Below are 20,733 nucleotides of genomic sequence, written 5' to 3'. Positions count from 1 at the left end.
TATTTCATTCTCGGATAGTCATATTACAGAGAATATGTAATTAAATTATGATCTATTTTGCGCTATCTAAACTACTTATTCTCACAGAAGAAAGAAAAAACTCAAATATTCAAGAACTGACCTTTCCAGAATTTCGGTTTGTATGATTGATTGCTAGAAAATAAAAATTAAGTTTTTTTATTTTAGATGTAATTACTGTATTTTTTTCAAATTCTAGTAATCCTTCGGGGACCTTGTATAAACCATGAGTATACTTGTATACTTCAATTAGGTCCCCACGCAGACGTCGATAACTGAGGCTCGGAAACTTCATAATCTTTAATCTTTTTTCATAGGACTTGCTCTTCAAGCCTGGAATTATCCTTGTTGCGCATCTTAGAATATTCTCTATTAAATTTTTGTCCTTTTCAAATCTCGGTGACCACACAACGTTTCCAAACTCTAGATTCGGGCGCCCGACAGCAACAAACAACTGCTTCATCGCTTCTGCATCTAAGAACTCGTATGAGCGTCTGATTAGTCCAAGATCGAAGTTTGTTGGATGTGTTAGCTTGCGTTTCAACATGCTTAGAAAATTTTAGCTCCTTGTCGACATAAACTCAGAGATCATTTTCCACACTAGACTTTGCAATCATTACTCTCTCGCTGCAACTGTAATCTTGCTGTTCATTATTCTTCCCGAGGTGAAGTACTTTACACTTGTCAGCATTAAACCGCAGCTGCCACCTATCAGCCCAGTTAACTAAACTGTCAAGATCATCTTGCAATTGCGCTTTATTTGACGTATCCTTCACTGAATTATAAACTTTTGTGTCGTCGGCATACATGGAGCACACGCTGGACACTGCTTCTGGCAAATCGTTTATAAAAGCAACGAACAAAATAGGCCCCAGGACGCTTCCTTGTGGTACGCCACTGCGCACTGATGATAATTTACTCTCGGGTATAGTCAAATAACAGAGAATGTCTGAAGAAATTATGATTTATTCACGCTACCTAAATTACTTATTCTCACAGTGAAAAGAAAAAGTCGAATACTCAAGAATTGACCTCTAAACAATTTCGGTATGCATGATTGATTGCTAGAAAATAAAAATTATCACTGCACGTTCGTTCATTTCGATCATAAATTAATAGGTTCATTAAACCAAGTAGAATACAGTGTAATTATCCTGCATTATACTTGCCTCGTCGGTACCTTGAATTTACAAAGTCGCCAAATTACTTTTTAGAATTTGGGAAACGAGTTAACTCCAGCCGCGACAAGACCGACACGTGTAAACTTCGCATTATTCTCGGAACTGATGCGTTTTCTGGGAACTGACTACGTCAACCAATTTGATGCGTAAAACATTGCAAGGTATCATCCCTAGAATACTGAGAACCAAATAAATGTTTGGATGAGATGTATGCAATGTAATCATGTGAATTTATATATAATTCCTTGACTTTTGTAGACCAATGTTTTGTTTGCGTTATATGCGCTTTACTTAATAGAGTAATTCTTGTAGACTCGTAGAGGAGCATCAGGGCTGCAACGCCACCACGGCAAGGTACACAAATAACAACATTTAAGAATCTTGGGTTTTACGCTCCACCTTTTATTAATTCAGTCATTCAGATTAGCGGTCATATTATGGAAGAAATTCAAAACTTTTTTACAAGGATTCAAACCCAAAGTTCTGTGAATCAAAATTTTGAAGTAATAAAATCACTAGATTGCTTAAATCGCAAGTTAACCAGGAATTTAAAAGCAAAGAAAACAGCCAGAATATTAACCATTTCTTAAGAATGAAAACGTTTCGGAGTCCAGCTCCATCGTCAGTTCAAAGTTCAAAACCTATAAGACTGTCTCTTATACACATCTAGATGTGTATAAGAGACAGCCCTCTGTACCCCAACACTCCCTCTGTACCCCAACACTGCCTCTGTACCCCAACACTCCCTCTGTACCCCAACACTCCCTCTGTACCCCAACACTGCCTCTGTACCCCAACCCTCCCTCTGTACCCCAACACTCTCTCTGTACCCAACACTCCCTCTGTACCCCAACACTCCCTCTGTACCAACACTCTCTCTGTACCCAGAGCTGGGCAGCGCTACTTGGAAATGTAGCGGCGCTACCGCTACCGCTACATGCTCTAAATGTAGCGGGCGCTACCGCTGTCTCTTATACACATCTAGATGTGTATAAGAGACAGTACCTACACCTACAATAATATACGTTTAAAAATTACTTTTTAAAGACGACACTCTGAAGAGTCCAGTGTCTCCAATGTTACACATGTACAATGAATTTTTGATTCTATTTTAAATATAAAAAAATTTTTTTTTCAAATTTTTAATACATATTAAAATAAATAAAGAATTGACANGGGCCTGTCTCTTATACACATATAGATGTGTATAAGAGACAGGCGCAAAAGGTATCAATGATTAACTAATAAATATGACGATTGAAAAACGAACATTATTTCACATAATGATCGATCACAATGAGAAAAGTTTCGGATGTGATTATCTTCCTATATGTGTTTATGATTGCTGACTTCTCTTGAGGGGAAATTTTTTAACTTTGGAATTCTTTGGCTGCTCTAAGCATTTAAGTGCACTCATGATATATTGAGTAGCATCTGCTTGCGAAAACAATGACAAATTAAATGAGCGTAAATGCAAATCAAAATATAACGAAGTCATAATAATGTTTCATTTGAATTTCCAAGCAATCAATTGAGAAAACTGAATCATAGATAGCACAATTTAATCCATTCATTAATTAAGAAGGCCAGTCGCACTAACAATTGAGTTGCGGAACCCCGCGACTAATGCTGGTTCGTGCTAAGAATGTTGCCATTAAGTTTTGGAAAAAATTACATAAAGTGAGCTTATAATAATATTAACTAGGGGAAAGAAAAAATCCTGTTGTACAGAGCACTAAAAGTAACGAATGAATAAATATTGGTTTAAATATATAGGGCATTCTGCCTCTCCTCTTAATTTTGTTAAAAAAATAAAATAAAATCGAAAACTTTTTAAAAACAAATGAGCAATGATCTCCAATAACGGAATCTTTTATGTGCGAATGTTACAAAGATAAGTAACAAGCTCAGTAAAAAGAACCCCTAAGTGAAAAGCACCGATGAACAAAGCCAAGCAAATTTAAACGAACATAGACAATTTAATGTGGGCTAACATACTGTAATTACCTTGTCTTATGCCTTCCTACAAAACATACATTCCACATTTCTAAATCTAAAACTTTATATATGAAAATACATGAATAATATATAAGATATTTATTCCCAAACAATGAGCCAAATGTTCCATTCCCATGACACAGCCTCAGATAATGGGTCAAATAATGAAGATGAACAATTAACAACGCTCACATTATCGCACTTAGGAACAAATTTATTAATGTTAATTTGAGAAAATACCAGGTGAAACTGGAGCCCATTCAGCGAAAAGATATGAAGTTTCGAATCCCGGTATAATTTGAAACGGCTTGAAGTCTTGTTTTAATGCTACTTTTAATTAATATCCAAATAGAATTGTAAATAGATAATTTTGACGGCGATGCTGAGTTTTGGAGACCAGTTCCATCATCAGTTCAAAAACTTCACAGATACAAATACAGGAAAGGTGAAATTTGCATATTTTTATTTCGTTACTCTGTTGATTAGGCTTACATTATTGAAATTTAAACTGATGGTGGAGCAGGTCTCTGGAATGATTTTATGAAAAATATGGCGGGTTAACTTTGTATTTTCTTTTAGTTCTGCGCTGTCGTGAGAGAGGTGGAAGCTGTTTGGGTAGACCCTCCTGCGGGAATGGAAGCTTAGCCTGAACTTCAGCCGTCAGAGGCAGGATGCCCGGAGTCACATCTGGGACTGGAGTGCCAGTAGTCAGTCGGTCCAATGTCATCGCAGCCACCACTGCACGGACCAAAAAATCTAACTGTTTTAATTTCCATTACATATCCAGATATCCTGCTAAAATATCTATTCACGATAGTTATTATGAGTGAATTTAACGTTATTCAAATTTTCAAATTGAGGGCATGTAATTCCAAAATCGAAATTCACTAGTTTTATTTGTTAGCATCTCACAGCACGAACTGAAATATAAATATTCAAAGGGATGGAATTGTGTAATCATGCATATTAAGACCCCTAAAACACCCAAATTCAGGATTAATCATAACCAAAGCAGCACCAAAAGCAGAATCCCATATATTTAAACGGGATTTAAGGGCGTCATTCATCAGCTTTCAGCGATAGAAAAAAAGTATCTAGCAAATATGTACCAGGTAATATTAGAACGTACGAGTACAACATCGCGGCGCCATAATCAATATTGAACGCCCCAACGAACAAGATTCAGACAAATCAAATGACTTGAAAAAGTTAAATAATTATTGAAGCTGCAGGACGGCCAGAATCCTGTTTATATGAACGATCAGCCGATAGTCAATGTCACATAGATAAGCCAATGTCACATACCAACAAGAAGAACGGTGGAACGAAGCATGCTGAGGCAGTTTGGGTTTGTAGAGGAGCCCGTGCAAGCTTGCTTGAGGAAGTCAATTTGCAACTGATAAACTTCTAAAGGGAAACACGTTATTTATACTGTTGGCAGACACGTTGTTTATATAGATAACATGAAAGTAAATCACGTTCCAAAGACGGCGATTCAAAATAACCTCACGATCTTTGATAAAACTCAATTATGTCCATTGAGCGTAGTGTTTGTACGCACGTCATGGGAGTTTCCTAGTTTAGAGTGAATTAATGACGACTTAATTTGATGTCTCAATGGAAAAAAATTGGTAATTCGTAAGACAGGTTCAGATATCGCAATGAGCAGTTTCTTAAACAATTGCTAAATTTGGTGAAATTGGACATGAGAGTTGAAAAACTAGAATAATGTGCAGGAAACTTCCAGTAATGTCAGAGAACTGCAATGCTTTAACTGTAGGCTACATGTTTATGATCAAGTTCTTTGGAATTTGCCATTAAAATCGTTATGGGTTTTCCAAAGCCAGTGAGCAAATTTTTAATTTTCATAACTATCACAAGCTAAATTCAAAGAAATGCTACATATATATATATATATATATATAGCATTTATTTATATTTAAATAAGTCCTACACTGCCGAAAGTGACGGAGTAATATGCATCTTTGATTAATATTTTTCTTTCGCTACCTCATAATTTTACATTCCCATAATAATAATCGCTGCACCAATAATATATTGCGCAAAGCTGCTCAATATATATATATTGCTTAAGGCTGCCCTACAAAAGTGTTTCTGATAATTTTAATTTTTCATCGTCGTTTCAGAAATTCAATGACAACATTTAAAATGATCCAATGTTTGTGTTCAACATTGAAAAGGTTTACAGGTTTAGTCACCAGCTTCACCATAACCGCAAGTACACGCTACGTCGGCAGCTCTACTTCTTCTTTTCACTACATCGGCTTCGACTGCATCGCATACAAGATATAGAGAAGACGTGCAATGTGCAATACAGGGTATCGAGATGACCAGCCTGCGTAGTACAAGGCAGTAGGCTGTATTTTTAGGGGTTATATTTTCTAATGTAGTTTTTTGTATTACTCTGCATTCGAAATTCTTCTGTAATTCCAGGGCATTGTCATCATTGAACTTTACAGCACAGTTGCCTACAGACGGTCAATAAGGCTCTATAAGACAAAAGTTCTGTAAGAATCGGTCACGGCAACTTGAGTACATGATGGTCCAGATGAACACTATTAATGGTTGAATTGGAACTTGGAAAATCAAGGCAAATCCTGCCTTGAACAAGATTACTGCTATAAAAGGCTTAAAAATGCATCTTGAACTTAACCTCATTCCCAATAGAATTACCTCTTTAAATTTTTGAACACAGAATTGACATTAAATGTCAATTACTCATGTTTGAACATTCCTACTCTACGGGAAATAGTTTTTTCAGCGAGATAAAATCATTGTAAGAAATAAGATATCATTGTCTTTGTAACCGTGCTCTGTCATGGTCGATCTGTCTTCTTCAGGTCGCAGAAAATTCCAAGCTTGTCACGACAGAATGTTGAAACGCGCCGGTAAATCAAGTCGGCCAAAGAAACTAACTACTTAATAACGGAGCGACATACAGCAATGGTTGAACTGAGAATTCGATCATCACAGGCAGGTGTAAATATCGCACAAATTTTATATTTTTATTCTCATGAAATCAAGAACTTTGAAACTGATCACGTTTCGTCTTCGACTAGCAATCTGGGCCCATACTTTCAAAAAAAAGTTAAGAGATCGTAAGTTCATCAGCCAATCATTGACGGCCTTTCAAGCAAAATCCACTAATAATAGACAAGAAAATGGAGCGATAAGTACTTACGTTTACTTAGCGAGTTTCGAAAGTATGGCCCCTGAGCTCTAATACAAGGAGTGGAGTTATGTGTGATACTGACACAGATATTACAAGCAGAATATGTAAAAAAGCTTCATATTAACCATGCAGAGATCGGGCGGAGGTTTGCTGGTCCATGGTGAAATTTGGCGATGATTTGTGATGTTTTGAATAATGCATCTCTGTGATGCAAATTGTGATGAATACTAGTACGTAATAATTGAAATATCATCACGACGAATGATAGTTTACGACTATCAATGTTTTGATATATGCCAGTCCATCACGAACAATACGACGCATGCTAATTAATTTTCAATGCATTGATTGATTTTTCAATAAGATGTAATGTTGTTTCATTAGTGGCTTCTTAATAAACCATATGATGGAATCCAATTCACAATTAAAGTCACGGCGCATACTAACACATTTATACAATACTTTTCTTTAACTTCACTTCTTCAAGTTCTTGCTGTTTGTTTGTTGTTTGTCTGCTACAAATCTTATTTTTGATATTTAAAACACTTCTACCTCTTCAATTGATCTGAAATTTTGCACATTTACGGAAAAACGGAGACAGTGCTTGAGTCAATTGACAAAATAAATAATTTAAAAAATTAAAAATTATTTGGGAGTAAAAAATCTGGAAATAGGTTTTTTATATTTAAAAATAAAATAAAAAATTCCTTGTACATGTGTAACGTCGGAGACAACGGCCTCTTTCAAAGTGTTGAGTTTAAAAAGCAATTTTCAAGCACATATTTTTTTTTATTAATGTTGCGATTGCACTCAGCTCACGAACGCATCTCATTTGCGTGTCGAGCACGCGCTGTGACGTCAGCGTGGGATGGGGCGGCGTCAGGCGAAGAGGGGGAAACATTTTCATTGAAACACGTCATGGAAAAATCCATGATTGTTTTGGGTCGGGATAGCTGGAGTGGAAGTTAAGCGTGACGAGATTTGAACGGATGAAAAGTCAACTTGTACAAGTAAAATTCACAGAACTCTGTGTACGAAAGTATATCACAAATTAGCAAACCTATGAATAAAATAATGACTTATACTAATTGGTAATTAATTCCAAAATAAACTACTTACTGTCATGTGGTTTTGCTTTAATTATTTTGTGTTAAATGTTCGACTTTGTTACATTTGTTCTAACTTTACCATTTATCTTCATGACTTACTGCCTCATAACAAACGCGTTGGATGGTGAGGGGCTGAGAGCTACCGGAGTACAATGAATTATGTTATTTTATTATATAAAAAAATTCAACTCATGTACTTTTGGTTGCGTATGAGAATAAATATTGTTTAACGATTCTCTTTCTGTTTATTTTAGAGAGAAAAAAATTGATGCTTAATGTAAAAGCATAGAATACACTAAAATAAATAAACAAGAAATTACACGAATATCAAATTCGTTTGAGCGCTTATTGTTTGTAATCTTTTGGTGATGGGGAGAGGCACCGAAATTCCTGCATTAGTTATAACTAAATTTGCTCGGTTCAAACGATATAAAACTGGACTTTTCTTTTGCCAAGCATTAAGTAATTTGTTACTTATTTGAGTTGTAGAAAGGAGACAAACTTCGAGGTCTTCGAAGTTACGTTAGAAATTTGAAACAGAATTACAATGAAGGAGAAAGCATATTTTTCAATCGAAACAATGGCTTTGAATATATATAAAAAAATTAATAATAAAATAAATTTTTTAGACATATTAAGCAACCTGAGTTGTTGAAACTGTGTCATTTCCATGCAAACAAACAATTAATTAATAAAATATTTGTACGAGTGCTTATTTTATCTGATATTTGATTATGATAACGGAATGTCCTGAAAAAGATTCTGCATTCCCTCCGTTTCTACATTTTTTTAACCAGTCATGATATTCATTTTGATAATTGCTTGGATTCGGCTTTATCATTAAATTACAACTGGTTGTATTGTAAAAAAGTTCTGAGCTCCATTAACAAATTTTCTGAGTTTCTAATTTAACATAACATAGCATAATATAACATAACATAACATAACATAACATAACATAACATAACATAACATAACATAACATAACATAACATAACATAACATAACATAACATAACATAACATNTATTGGTCCGTGCACCATACAACCGGTCTGCAGTTTCACTGGGCTGAAGTGTGTGAAGTGTGTGTAAGAGTTTGCGTTGGTAAGTTACTCGCAAATAACTGTTTTAGCTCAGATAAAAGTTTTTTGATGCTAAATAAAACTGTTTTCGATTACTCTATATGAAACTTTTGAAAGTACTATGAATTATATTTTGAAAGTATTATTTGTAGAGATAATTTTGAGTTCAAGTTTAGACTATTAAATTTTAAAATACAAATTTGACACGATATAAGTTTAAATGGTACCTAGTGGGCAACGGGCCCATGCGTGCCACGGGTCAAAGCGCCCATGGTGGGCTCAATACCCCTCGGTGAAGTTTTGAGTTATACATCATTAGTGAGGAGAAATTAGTAAGGAGAAATTAGTGAGGAGAAGTCATATACATTAGTGAGGAGGAATGCAATCAGTGTCGTAGAATGCCAAAATAAAAATCGCCTATTTAACAAGCAGAAAAAAAATGGCTGGCAAGGATTCGCTGAAAAATTTTTTGGAGCGGCACAGTGTGAGTATTTAATTGCATTCCTCAAGCAACAAGTTTAACACGAGTTGTTGACTGTTGCCTTGCCGTAAGTTGATTTCAGCCAACGCCAATGGGCCATAAGTCGACGAGTTTTTGTGGTGTTGGCTGAAGTCACGAGTAAGTACGAATCCCCTGCACGTAATATCTGGATTATGGACGAAACTCGAACGAAGTTTTTTTCTGGTCAAGTAAATATATTTTTTTCTAGTCAAGGATACATTTTTTCATGTCAGTGATGAATTTTTTATGCCAAGGAAATTTTTTTTTCACGTCAGTGATAGATTTTATTAAGCCAAGAATATATTTTTCAAGTTATGAATATGATGTTTTAAGTTGTTAATATATGAATGAATGTAATATTTTTCATTTAATTTTTCTTATTTTGAACTGTAAAGTGTTGTTTTATCATAAACAAACAATATGCAATTGGGGTAAAGGGACTAGGGGTGGGTGCCTTGCCCCAAGCCCATATGTGCCCATTGCTCCAGGGGCTGGGGCAATGGGCCCATTTTGACACTTTACAAAACACTGTTTAATTAAAAGTTGAATAACTCTATAGGCGTCTAATTCACATCATACATTCCTCATTAGTTGTAACTTCAAACAAAACAAATAACTACCTCGTATCAATTAAATCTTCATCAAAAATTTAGTTTAAAAAAGGGGGGCTCGCTGCCCCGTGCTACCCTATGCAGCTATACGACAGTGTTTCGGATACTTTCAAATTTTCATGACTGAGAAATTCAATGACAACATTTAAATGATTCAATATTTGAGTTCATCGTTGAAGAGGTTTACAGGTTTAGTCACCAACTTCACTATATCCGCAACTACACGCTACGTCGGCTGCTCTACTACGTCTTTTCACTACATCGGCTTCGACTGCATCGCATCTAAGACGTACAATGTGCAATACAGGGTATCGAGATGACCTGCCTGCGTAGTACAAGGCAGTATGATGTTTTTCAGGGGATATATTTTGTATTGTAGTTTTTTTGCATATCTTTGTATTCAAATTTATTCTGTAATTGATAGGCATTTAGTCATCATTGAACTTTACAGCACAGTTGCCTACAGACGGTCAATAAGGCTCTATTAGACAAAATTTCTGGAAGAAAGCGGTCGCGGCAACTTTAGTACACGAGTGTCAAGATGAACACTGTTAATGGTTGAATTGGAACTTGGAAAATAAAGGCAAATCCTGACTTGAACAAGATTACTGTTATAAAAGGCTTAAAAATGTATCTTGAACTTAACCTCATTCCCAATAGAATTAATACTTTAAATTTTTGAACACAGAATTGACATTAAATGTCAATAACTCATGTTTGAACATTCCTACTCTACGGGAAATAGTTTTTTCAGCGAGTTAAAATCATTGTAAGAAATAAGATATCATTGTCTTTGTAACCGTGCTCTGTCATGGTCGATTTGTCTTCTTCAGGTCGNTCAACTCACGAACGCATCTCATTTGCGTGTCGAGCACGCGCTGTGACGTCAGCGTGGGATGGGGCGGCGTCAGGCGAAGAGGGGGAAACATTTTCATTGAAACACGTCATGGAAAAATCCATGACTTATTTGGGTCGGGATAGCTCGAGTGGAAGTTAAGCTTGACGAGATTTGAACGGATGAAAAGTCAACTTGTACAAAATAAATTTACTGAACGCTGATGCAAAAGTAAATCACTAATTAGAAAACCAACTTATATGATAATAACTTATAGTAATTTATAATTAATCCCAAAATAAACTATTAACTGCTATATGGCTTTCCTTCAATTATTTTGTGCTAAATGTTTGGCTCTGTTAGATTTGTTCATGCATGAAACTTTACCATTTAGTTTCATAACTTACTGCCTTGTAAAAAACGCTTTGGATGGTGAGGGGCTGAGGGCAATCGGAGTTCAATGAATTATGTTATTAAATTGAAAACAAAATATAACTCAGTACTCACTGCAGTGAGTGACAGAGAGCGCATTTTCTCGTCAACGAAAACGTGAAGTCACGGACAGACGGACGGACATGACGAGCACAATAGCGCCTTTTTTCCATATATGAGAAAATGCTCTAAAAATAAATTTATAACACCTATACTTTTGGTTATGTATGGGATTAAATATGGTTTAGAGTGTTTCTGTGTTTTTTTGGAGAGAAAAATAGAAGCCTAATTTAAAAGCTTAGAATACACTAAAATAAATACGCAAGAAATTATACGAATATCAAATGAGTTTGAGCGCTTATTGTTTGTATTGTTTTGGTGATGGGGAGAGGCACCGAATATCCTGCATTATATATCACTAAATTTGCTCGGTTCAAATGATTTAAGAACGAACTCTTCTCTTGCCAAACATCAAGTAATTTGTTACTTATTCGAGTTGTAGAAAGGAGATGAATTTCAGGGCCTTCAAAGCAACGTTAAAAATTTGAATCAGAATTACAATGAAAGAGAAAGCATATTTTTCAATTGATGCAATGGGTTTGACTTGATATAAAGAAATTTAATGATAAAATAAATTTCTGCGACACATTAAGCAACCTTAGTTGTTGAAGCTGTGCCATTCCCTTGCAAATAAACAATTAATTAACAAAATAATTTTACGAAGGCTTATTTTAGCTGATATTCGAATATGAAAGCGGAATATTCTGAAAAAGATTCTGCATTATTAATTCTGATAATTGCTTGGATTCGGCTTGATCATCAAATTACAACTGGTTGTATTGTACGAAAAGTTCTGAGCTCAATCAACAACTTTTCTGAGATACTACTTTAATATTGGATAGTCAAAAAACAGAGAATATCTGAAGAAATTATGATTTATTCACGCTACCTAAATTACTTAATTATTCTCACAGTAAAAAGAAAAACGCAAATATTCAAGAATTAGCCTCTCCAGAACTTCGGTATGCATGATTGATTGCTAGAAAATAAAAATTAATATTTTATTTAGCATGCAATTACTGTGCGTTCGTACATTTTGTTAAAAAAAGAATTAGGCTCGTGATACTAAGCAAAATTCAGTGCAATTATCCTGCATTATACTTGCCTCGTCAGTACCTGGAACTTACAAAGTCGCCAAATTATTTTTTATAATTTGGAAAACGAGTTAACTCCAGCCGCGACAAGACCGACACGTGCAAACTTCGCATTATTCTCGGAACTGACTACGATAACTAATTTGATGCGTAAAACATTGCAAGGTATCATCCCTAGTTAACTGAGAACCAAACAAATGTTTGAATAAGATGTACGCAATGTAATTATGTGAATTTATATTTAATTCCTTGACTTTTGTAGACCAATGTTTTGTTTGCGTTATATGCGCTTTACTTAATTAATAGAGTAATTCTTGTAGACTCGTAGAGGAGCATCAGGGCTGCAACGTCACCACGGCAAGGGACACAAATAACAACTTTTAAGAATGTTGGATTTTGGAGACGACCTGTTCTTAGTTCAGACATATAGATAAGCGGTCATATTATGGAAGAAATTCAAAACTTTTCTTACAAGGGTTCAAACCCAAAGTTCTGTGAACCAAAATTGTGAAGCAGTTGCCGACTGCACCGCACTCACTGCTTCAAATACCATAGTCTGCCTTCAAGCTCCTCATCCCCTCACTGACTCGCACTGAATTAAACTCTTGCCCTTGGTATCCTATGCAAATGTTCTCAATGTAGAAGTCCCAGGCCACGCTGGAGCACCGCATTAGGTTTATGGCTATTTGTTTTGCATCGTCACACAACCGTCCAGTCAGAGGACGCCGCAAAAAAAAAAAAAAACAAGTTAAAGAGATGACCTGCAATCCGTGGATGTCGAAGATTCTTCAGCAAGAGTGTACTCTAGTGGCTCGTGTGCTACTGATACATATTTTCTATGCATCCAAATACGCGATACTTTTGACAGGATTTTCAACTTGTAATCGTTTTTAAGTAAAGCGGAAACAGGAGCAAGATTCTAATTTCCCCAACTAAGGGAAAATTAATTATCTTTAATTACCCGATTTTAAAATGAAATACTAACCATATATGATGATTAACGTTCAAAAGGTTATCAAGCCCTACCATGTAACTTTCACCAACCCAAACAAAAAGGATAAAAAGAAATATTTATTTTTCTCTGTCCTCTTTTATGCAATCCTCTTAAAAATATATAACTAAAATTAAATATCCTAGTAAGGCTGGCTCAGACTTTGTTCAGTTAGAGTAGCGGAAGATAATACATACACACACTGGATTTGGAAATAAAGGCGCAAAAGGTATCAACGATGAACCAATAAATAATACGATTGAAATCGAACATTATTTCACTATAATGATCGATTATAATGAGAAAAGTTTGGGATATGATTGTTTTCCAATATCTTAATGAATGCTGACTGCTCTAGAGGGGAAATTTCCAACAGTGGATTTCTCTGGCGGCTCTAATAATTTAAGTGAACTTGCGATATTGAGTAGCATCTGATTGCGAGACCATATACAAATTAAATGAGAGTAATTGTGAATCAAAATATAACCAAGTCATAATAATGTTCCATTTGTATTCCCAAGCAATCAACTGAATCATAGATAGCACAATTTAATCCATTCATTAATTAAGAAGGCCAGTCGCACTAACACTTGAGTTGCGTAACCTCGCGACTAATGCTGGTTCGTGCCAAGTACTGTTTTAGCTCAGATAAAAGTTTTTTGATGCTAAATAAAACTGTTTTCGATTACTCTATATGAAACTTTTGAAAGTACTATGAATTATATTTTGAAAGTATTATTTGTAGAGATAATTTTGTGTTCAAGTTTAGACTATTAAATTTTAAAATACAAATTTGACCCGATATAAGTTTAAATGGTACCTATATAGTGGGCAATGGGCCCATGCGTGCCACGGGTCAAAGCGCCCATGGTGGGCTCAATACCCCTCGGTGAAGTTTTGAGTTATACATCATTGGTGATGAGAAATTAGTAAGGAGAAATTTGTGAGTAGAAGTCATATACATTAGTGAGGAGGAATGCAATCAGTGTCGTAGAATGCCAAAATAAAAATCGCCTATTTAACAAGCAGAAAAAATGGCTGGCAAGGATTCGCTGAAAAATTTTTTGGAGCGGCACAGTATGAGTATTTGCATTCCTCAAGCAACAAGTTTAACACGAGTTGTTGACTGTAGCCTTGCCGTAAGTTGAATTCAGCCAACGCCAATGAGCCATAAGTCGACGAGTTTTTGTGGTGTTGGCTGAAATCACGAGTAAGTACGAATTCCCTGCACGTAATATCTGGATTATGGACGAAACTCGAACGAAGTTTTTTCTGGTCAAGTAAATATATTTTTTTCTAGTCAAAGATACATTTTTTCATGTCAGTGATGAATTTTTTATGCCAAGGAATTTTTTTTTTCACGTCAGTGATAGATTTTATCAAGCCAAGAATATATTTTTCAAGTTATGAATATGACTTTTTAAGTTGTTAATAAATGAATGAATGTAATAATTTTCATTAAATTTTTCTTATTTTGAACTGTAAAGTGTTGTTTTATCATATTTAAAACAAACAATATGCAATTGGGGTAAAGGGACTAGGGGTGGGCGCCTTGCCCCAAGCCCATATGGGCCCATTGCTCCAGGGGCTGGGGCAATGGGCCCATTTTGACACTTTACAAAACACAGTTTATTTAAAAATTGAATAACTCTATAGGCGTCTAATTCACATCGTACATTCCTCATTAGTTGTAACTTCAAACAAAACAAATAACTACCTCGTATCAATTAAATCTTCATCAAAAATTTAGTTTAAAAAAGGTGGGCTCGCTGCCCCGTGCTACCCCTGTCTCTTATACACATCTAGATGTGTATAAGAGACAGGTAATTACCTTGTCTTATGCGATTCCTACAGAACATACATTCCACATTTCAAAATCTAAAACTTTATGTATAAAATACATGAATAGTATATAAGATATTTATTCCCAAACAATGAGCCAGATATTCCATTCCCATGACACAGCCTCAGATATTGGGTCAAATAATGAAGATGAACAATTAACAACGCTCACATTATTGCACTTAGGAACAAATTTATTAATATTAATTTGAGAAAATACCAGGTGAAACTGGAGCCCATTCAGCGAAAATATATGAAGTTTAGACTCCCGACGTATAATTTGATACGGCTTGAAGTCTTGTTTTAATGCTACTTTTAATTATTATCCAAATAGAATTGTAAATACATAGATAGTTTTGACGGCGATGCTGAGTTTCGGAGACCAGCTCCATCATCAGTTCAAAAACTTCACAGATACAAATACAGGAAAGGTGAAATTTGCATATTTTTATTTGGTTATTCTGTTGATTAGGCTTACATTATTGAAATTTAAACTGATGGTGGAGCAGGTCTCTGGGATGATTTTATAAAAATATGGTGGGTTAACTTTGTATTTTCTTTGCTCTTAAATTCGGGGTTTTCAATAAATATATTGTGATTTTCCGTGGCATTTCTTTGCTTCAAAATTCTTTGAAAGACTCAAATTTGCTCACACTTATGTGGGCGGAATCCCTGGGTTTGGTCTATGGTTGTGGAGCTAGAGGCAATGGCTGGGTCTCTAGAGCGGGAGTTAAAGTCAGAAGTTCGGTCAATTCGGTCTGTAGTGCTGGAGGCGTAGTCAGAGGTTTGGACTATGGTACGGGTGGTGGAGGCAAAGGTCAATGCCGTGGTGTGTGGGTGTATGTATACATTTGTTTCCGTTGAGGTGCAGGGTTTAAGGCAGATCTTTGGTCTGTGGTGCGAGAGGTGGAATCAGAGGCTCGGGCTGTGGTGCGGGAGGTGCAGGCAAATCTTCGGTCTGTGGTGCGAGAGGTGGAATCATATCTTTGGGCTGTCGTGCGGGAGGTGGAAGTAGAGGTGTGGGCAGCGTTGCCAGAGGTGGAGTTATATCCTTGGGCTATGGTGCTAAACAAGGAAGCATAGGCTTGGGTTGTGGTGTTGAAGTTGGAGGCAGATCATTGGGCTGTGATGCAGGAGGTGGAAGCACAGGCTTGGGCTGCGATGCGGGAGGTGGAAGCACAGGCTTGGGCTGTAGGGCGGAAGGTGGAGTCAGATCTTGTGGCTGTGATGCGGGAGATGGAAGCACAGGCTTGGGCTGTGGTGTTGACGGTAGAGGCTGATCATTGAGCTGTGGTGCAGGGGGTGGAAGCACATCTTTGGGCAGTAGTGTATGAGGTGGAAGTTGCGGCTTGGGCTGTGTTGTTGAAGGTGGAGGCAGATCATTGGGCTGTGATGCAGGAGGTGGAAGCACATCTCTGGGCTGTGATGCGGGAGGTGGAAATAGAGCACTGAGCAGCGGAATAAGAGTTCTGCGCTGTCGTGAGAGAGGTGGAAGCTGTTTGGGTAGAACCTCCTGCGGGAATGGAAGCTTAGCCTGAACTTCAGCCGTCAGAGGCAGGATGCCCGGAGTCACGTCTGGGACTGGAGCGCCAGCTGTCAGTCGGTCCAATGCCATCGCAGCCACCACTGTACGGACCAAAAAATCTAACTGTTTGAAATTTCATTAAATATCCTGCTAAAATATCTATTCACGACAGTTATTATGAGTGAATTTAACGTTATTCGAATTTTCAAATTGAGTGCATGTAATTCCAAAATCGAAATTTACTAATTTCATTTTGTTAGCATCTCACAGCACGAACTAAAATATAAATATTCAAAGGGTTGGAATTGTGTAAGCATGCATATTAAGACCACTAAAATATCCAAATTCAGTATTCATCATACATGTAATCAAAGCGATACCAAAAGCACAATTAAATATATTTCGAAGGGATTCAACGGTGTCATTCACCAGCTTTGAGTGGCAAAAAAAATTTTTTTACCAAATCTGTAACAGGTAATAGTAGAACGTATATTATTGCCGGGTCATAATTATTGATGGCCCCAAGGAACAAGATTTCGACAAATCGAATGACTTGGATAAGTTAAATAATCATTGAAGCTGCAGGACCGCCAGAATCCTGTTTATATGAACGATCAGCCGATAGTCAATGTCACATAGATAAGCCAATGTCACATACCAACTAGAAGGACGGCGGAACGAAACATGCTGAGGCAGTTTGGGTTTGTAGAGGAGCCCGAGCAAGCTTGCTTGAGGAAGTCAATGTAACTGATGAACTTCTAAAGAAAACCACTATATTTATAGTGTTTATGTTCCCGTTGTTTATATAGATCGCATGAAAGTAAATCACGTTCCAAAACGGAGATTAATAATAACCTCACGATCTTCGATAAAACTCAATTATGTCCTTTGAGCGTTGTGAATGTACGCTCGTCTTGGGGAAGTTCCTAGTTCATAGAGAATTAGTGACGACTTACTTTGATGTCTCAGAGGAAAAAAGATTGGTAATTCGTACGACAGGTTCAGATATCGGACTGAGAAGTTTCTTAAACAATTGCGAAATTTGTGAAGTTCGACGTGGGCGTCTAAAAACCGGAATTATGTACAGGAAACTACCAGTGGTGGCTGAGAACTGCAACGCTTTAAAAGTAGGCTTTATATTCATGAACATATTCTGCGGAATTTGCCATTGAAATCTTCATTGGTTTTGCCGAAACGAATGAGAAAATTTCTAATTTTCATAACTATCGTAAGCTAAATTCAAATAAATTTGACACGTAACAGCTGATTTTTTAGTCCGTTGCTACACATGAAAAACGTTGTTGCGAGCCAATTTACTTGACTTGATGTACGTATCGATGATGCGCAGCGTATCATCGATATACGCAGTCTAAACACGAATATCCTCTCGAGGATGACGTGCATTAAAGGTTCCCAACCCTTGCTTGTGAGTTCCTTTAGAGTTTATAACTACATACTGCACAAAGGTCAGCCATCCTACATAATATTCATTTTATTTCAGTTGGCCACGCAAATGCACGAAAGAAAATTCTTTTCGAAGTTCTGTAGAAAATTGTATTCGAGGGGATACATTGTTGTTCCCGTATTTATCTGGGTGCGTGGCTGTAATAAAGAAAGGTTCGGTGATGAAAGACATTAAAATACGATAAAAGAAGCAATGAATGAACGGCGCTAAGTGATAGTAATATTAGTTAGGCAAGCGGGTCTTGAAATGGTCTTGTATTTAAGCCAGGCTTTGCTCGCCATCACAACAGCGGCGCACCGCGTCACCGCGGCAGCAGCGTCCACAATTTCTCGGTCGACATTTCATTGAATAAATACGCCTGGAAACGTGCAATAAATTATTGATTATTGTATTGTCATCGGGAGCTGAGCTTCCCTAAAAGTTTCAGAGCGCTAGCTAGCGGGAAAGTTGGTGAAATATCGATTGCAAGATTTGATCATCACAAACAGACAGACAGACAGACAGACGGACACGAAAGCGAGCTAAGAAAAACGTGGTAAAAACCGGAATTATGTACAGGAAACTATCAGTAGTGGCTGAGAACTGCAACGCTTTAATTAAAAGTAGGTCATATGTTCATGATCGATTCTGCGGAAGTTACCATTGGAATCTGCATTGGTTTTGCCAAAACGAGTGAGAATTTTTCTAATTTTTATAACTATCGTAAGCTAAATTCAAATAAATATGACACGTAACAGCTGAAAGTCGCGGCTGCTTAGTATGCAGGATTAAAAATTTTCATTCGCTACCTCATCATTTTACATTCCCATAATATAATCGCTGCACGAATAATATATTACGTAAAGGTGCACAAAGTATGCAGCTATCCGAGAGCGCTTTGGATACTTTTAATTTTTCATTATCGATCCAGAAATTCAATGACATCGATTCCAGAAATCCAGAAATTCAATGACAACATTTAAAATGTTTCAATATTTGAGTTCATATTTGAAGAGGTTTACAGGTTTAGTCAACAACTTCACCACAACCGCAACTGCACGCTACGTCGGCTGCTCTACTTCTTCTTTTCACTACATCGTCTTCGACTGCATCGCATACAAGATATCGAAAAGACGTGCAATGTGCAATACAGGGTATCGAGATGACCTGCCTGCGTAGTGCAAGGCAGTATGATGTAATTTTTTAGGGGTTATATTTTGTATTGTAGTTTTGTGTATATCTTTGCATTCTCAATTATTCTGTAATTGATAGGCATTTAGTCATCATTGAACTCTACAGCACAGTTGCCTACAGAAGGACAATAAGGTTCTTCCAAACAAAAGTTATACAATGATCGGTCACGGCAACTTGGGTACATGAGGGAGAAGATGAACACTGTTAATGTTTGAATTAGAACTTAGAAAATAAAGGCAAATCAAGTTCACTTGAACAAGATTACGGTTATAAAAGGCATAAAAATAGGTATTGGATTTAACCTCATTCCCATTGACTCATCACGTTAATTGTTGAATGCAAAATTGTAATTGAATGTCAATAACTTATGTTTTAACATTCCTACTCTACACGAAATCGCTTTTTTAGCGAGATAAAATCATTGTATGAAATAGATTATTGTCTAGGTAACCGTGCTTTGATTTGGTCAATCTGCTATCTTCAGGTCACAGAAAATTTTAAGCTCATCACAACAAAATGTTGAAACGCGCCGGTAAATAAATTCAGCAAAAGAAATGAACGGTCAATGACGGAACGACATGCATCAATGGTTGAACTGAAAATTCGATCATCACAGGCAGGTGCATATATCGCTAATCTTTTATGTTTTTATTCTCTTGAAATCGTGGACGTTGAAACTGATCACATTTCCTCTCCGACTAGCGATCTGAGCTTGGTATAGCATTGTGAATGTTACGAATAATGCTTCTCAGTGATGCAAATTGTTATGATAAAAATAGTTTGACTAATTCCGGTTCACAATAAATAATTTCATAAATTAGAGTCCATTAAAAGCTGTTGATGAAAATCAGTCTGTAAAATGAGAACATTGCTAAATGATGGTTCATAACCATTAAGATATTATCGCAACGAATGATCGTTTATGACGAACGTTGAGATGAATTTCAACTCTCATTGATTTTATTTGACATTCGAGCATTAGGATGAGTGCGATGATAATGAATGTTTTGATGAATGCCAGTCCATCACGGACAATACGATACATGTTAATAAATTTTCAATGCATTGATTGATTTTTCAATAAGATGTAATGTTGTTTCATTAGTGGCTTCTTAATAAATCACCTGATGGAACCCAATTTACAATTAAAGTCACGGCGCATGCTAAAACATTTATACAATACTTTTCTTTAACTTCACTTCTTGTTGTTTGTTTGTGTGTTGTTCGTCTGTTACAAATATTATTTTCGATATTTAAAACACATCTACCTGTCCAATTGATCTGAAATTATGCACACTTGCGTATAGTTGGAGACAATGCTTTAATCAATTGACAGAATAAATAATTTAAAAAATGCAAAAAATATTTTAATAGTAGAAAAAATTTGTAATTTTTTTTAAAAATATTTTAAAATAAAATAAGAAATTCATTGTACATGTGTAACGTCGGAGACAATGGCCTCTTTAGAAGAGTTGTGTTTAAAAAGTAAGTTTTAGGCGCATATATTTTTTATTAACGTTACTATTGCAGTCAACCCACGAACGCATCTCATTTGCGTGTCGAGCACGCGCTGTGACGTCAGCGTGGGATGGGGCGGCGTCAGGCGAAGAGGGGGAAACAT

The 20,733-nt window shown here is 36.3% G+C and overlaps 2 protein-coding genes across 2 annotated transcripts; both read right to left on the bottom strand.

The window, feature by feature from the left end:
• Nucleotides 1-3,774: 3,774 nt before the first annotated feature.
• On the bottom strand, nucleotides 3,775-10,624 carry LOC125179177 (the record flags this gene model as incomplete). The annotated part of the gene is given in 3 exon segments (XM_047884561.1): nucleotides 3,775-3,935; nucleotides 4,503-4,604; nucleotides 10,543-10,624. Coding segments are annotated over 3 exon segments (345 nt in total), but the record flags the coding sequence as incomplete, so codon positions are not given.
• A 4,302-nt stretch (nucleotides 10,625-14,926) lies between these two features.
• On the bottom strand, nucleotides 14,927-17,211 carry LOC108670646 (anther-specific proline-rich protein APG-like). The gene is made up of 2 exons (XM_018158121.2): nucleotides 17,133-17,211; nucleotides 14,927-16,575 (listed from the first exon to the last, which is right to left on the bottom strand). Exons 1-2 carry the CDS (start codon nucleotides 17,158-17,160, stop codon nucleotides 16,007-16,009), a joined length of 597 nt encoding a protein of 198 aa, XP_018013610.1. The 5' UTR covers nucleotides 17,161-17,211; the 3' UTR covers nucleotides 14,927-16,006.
• Nucleotides 17,212-20,733: the final 3,522 nt, after the last annotated feature.

The sequence above is a fragment of the Hyalella azteca genome, unplaced genomic scaffold (genome assembly GCF_000764305.2).
Source record: "Hyalella azteca isolate HAZT.00-mixed unplaced genomic scaffold, Hazt_2.0.2 contig15601, whole genome shotgun sequence".
In the NCBI taxonomy this organism is placed as follows: domain Eukaryota; kingdom Metazoa; phylum Arthropoda; class Malacostraca; order Amphipoda; family Hyalellidae; genus Hyalella; species Hyalella azteca.
The sequence above is the reverse complement of the archived record's forward strand: the minus strand, read 5'-3'. Positions and strand labels throughout refer to the sequence as shown.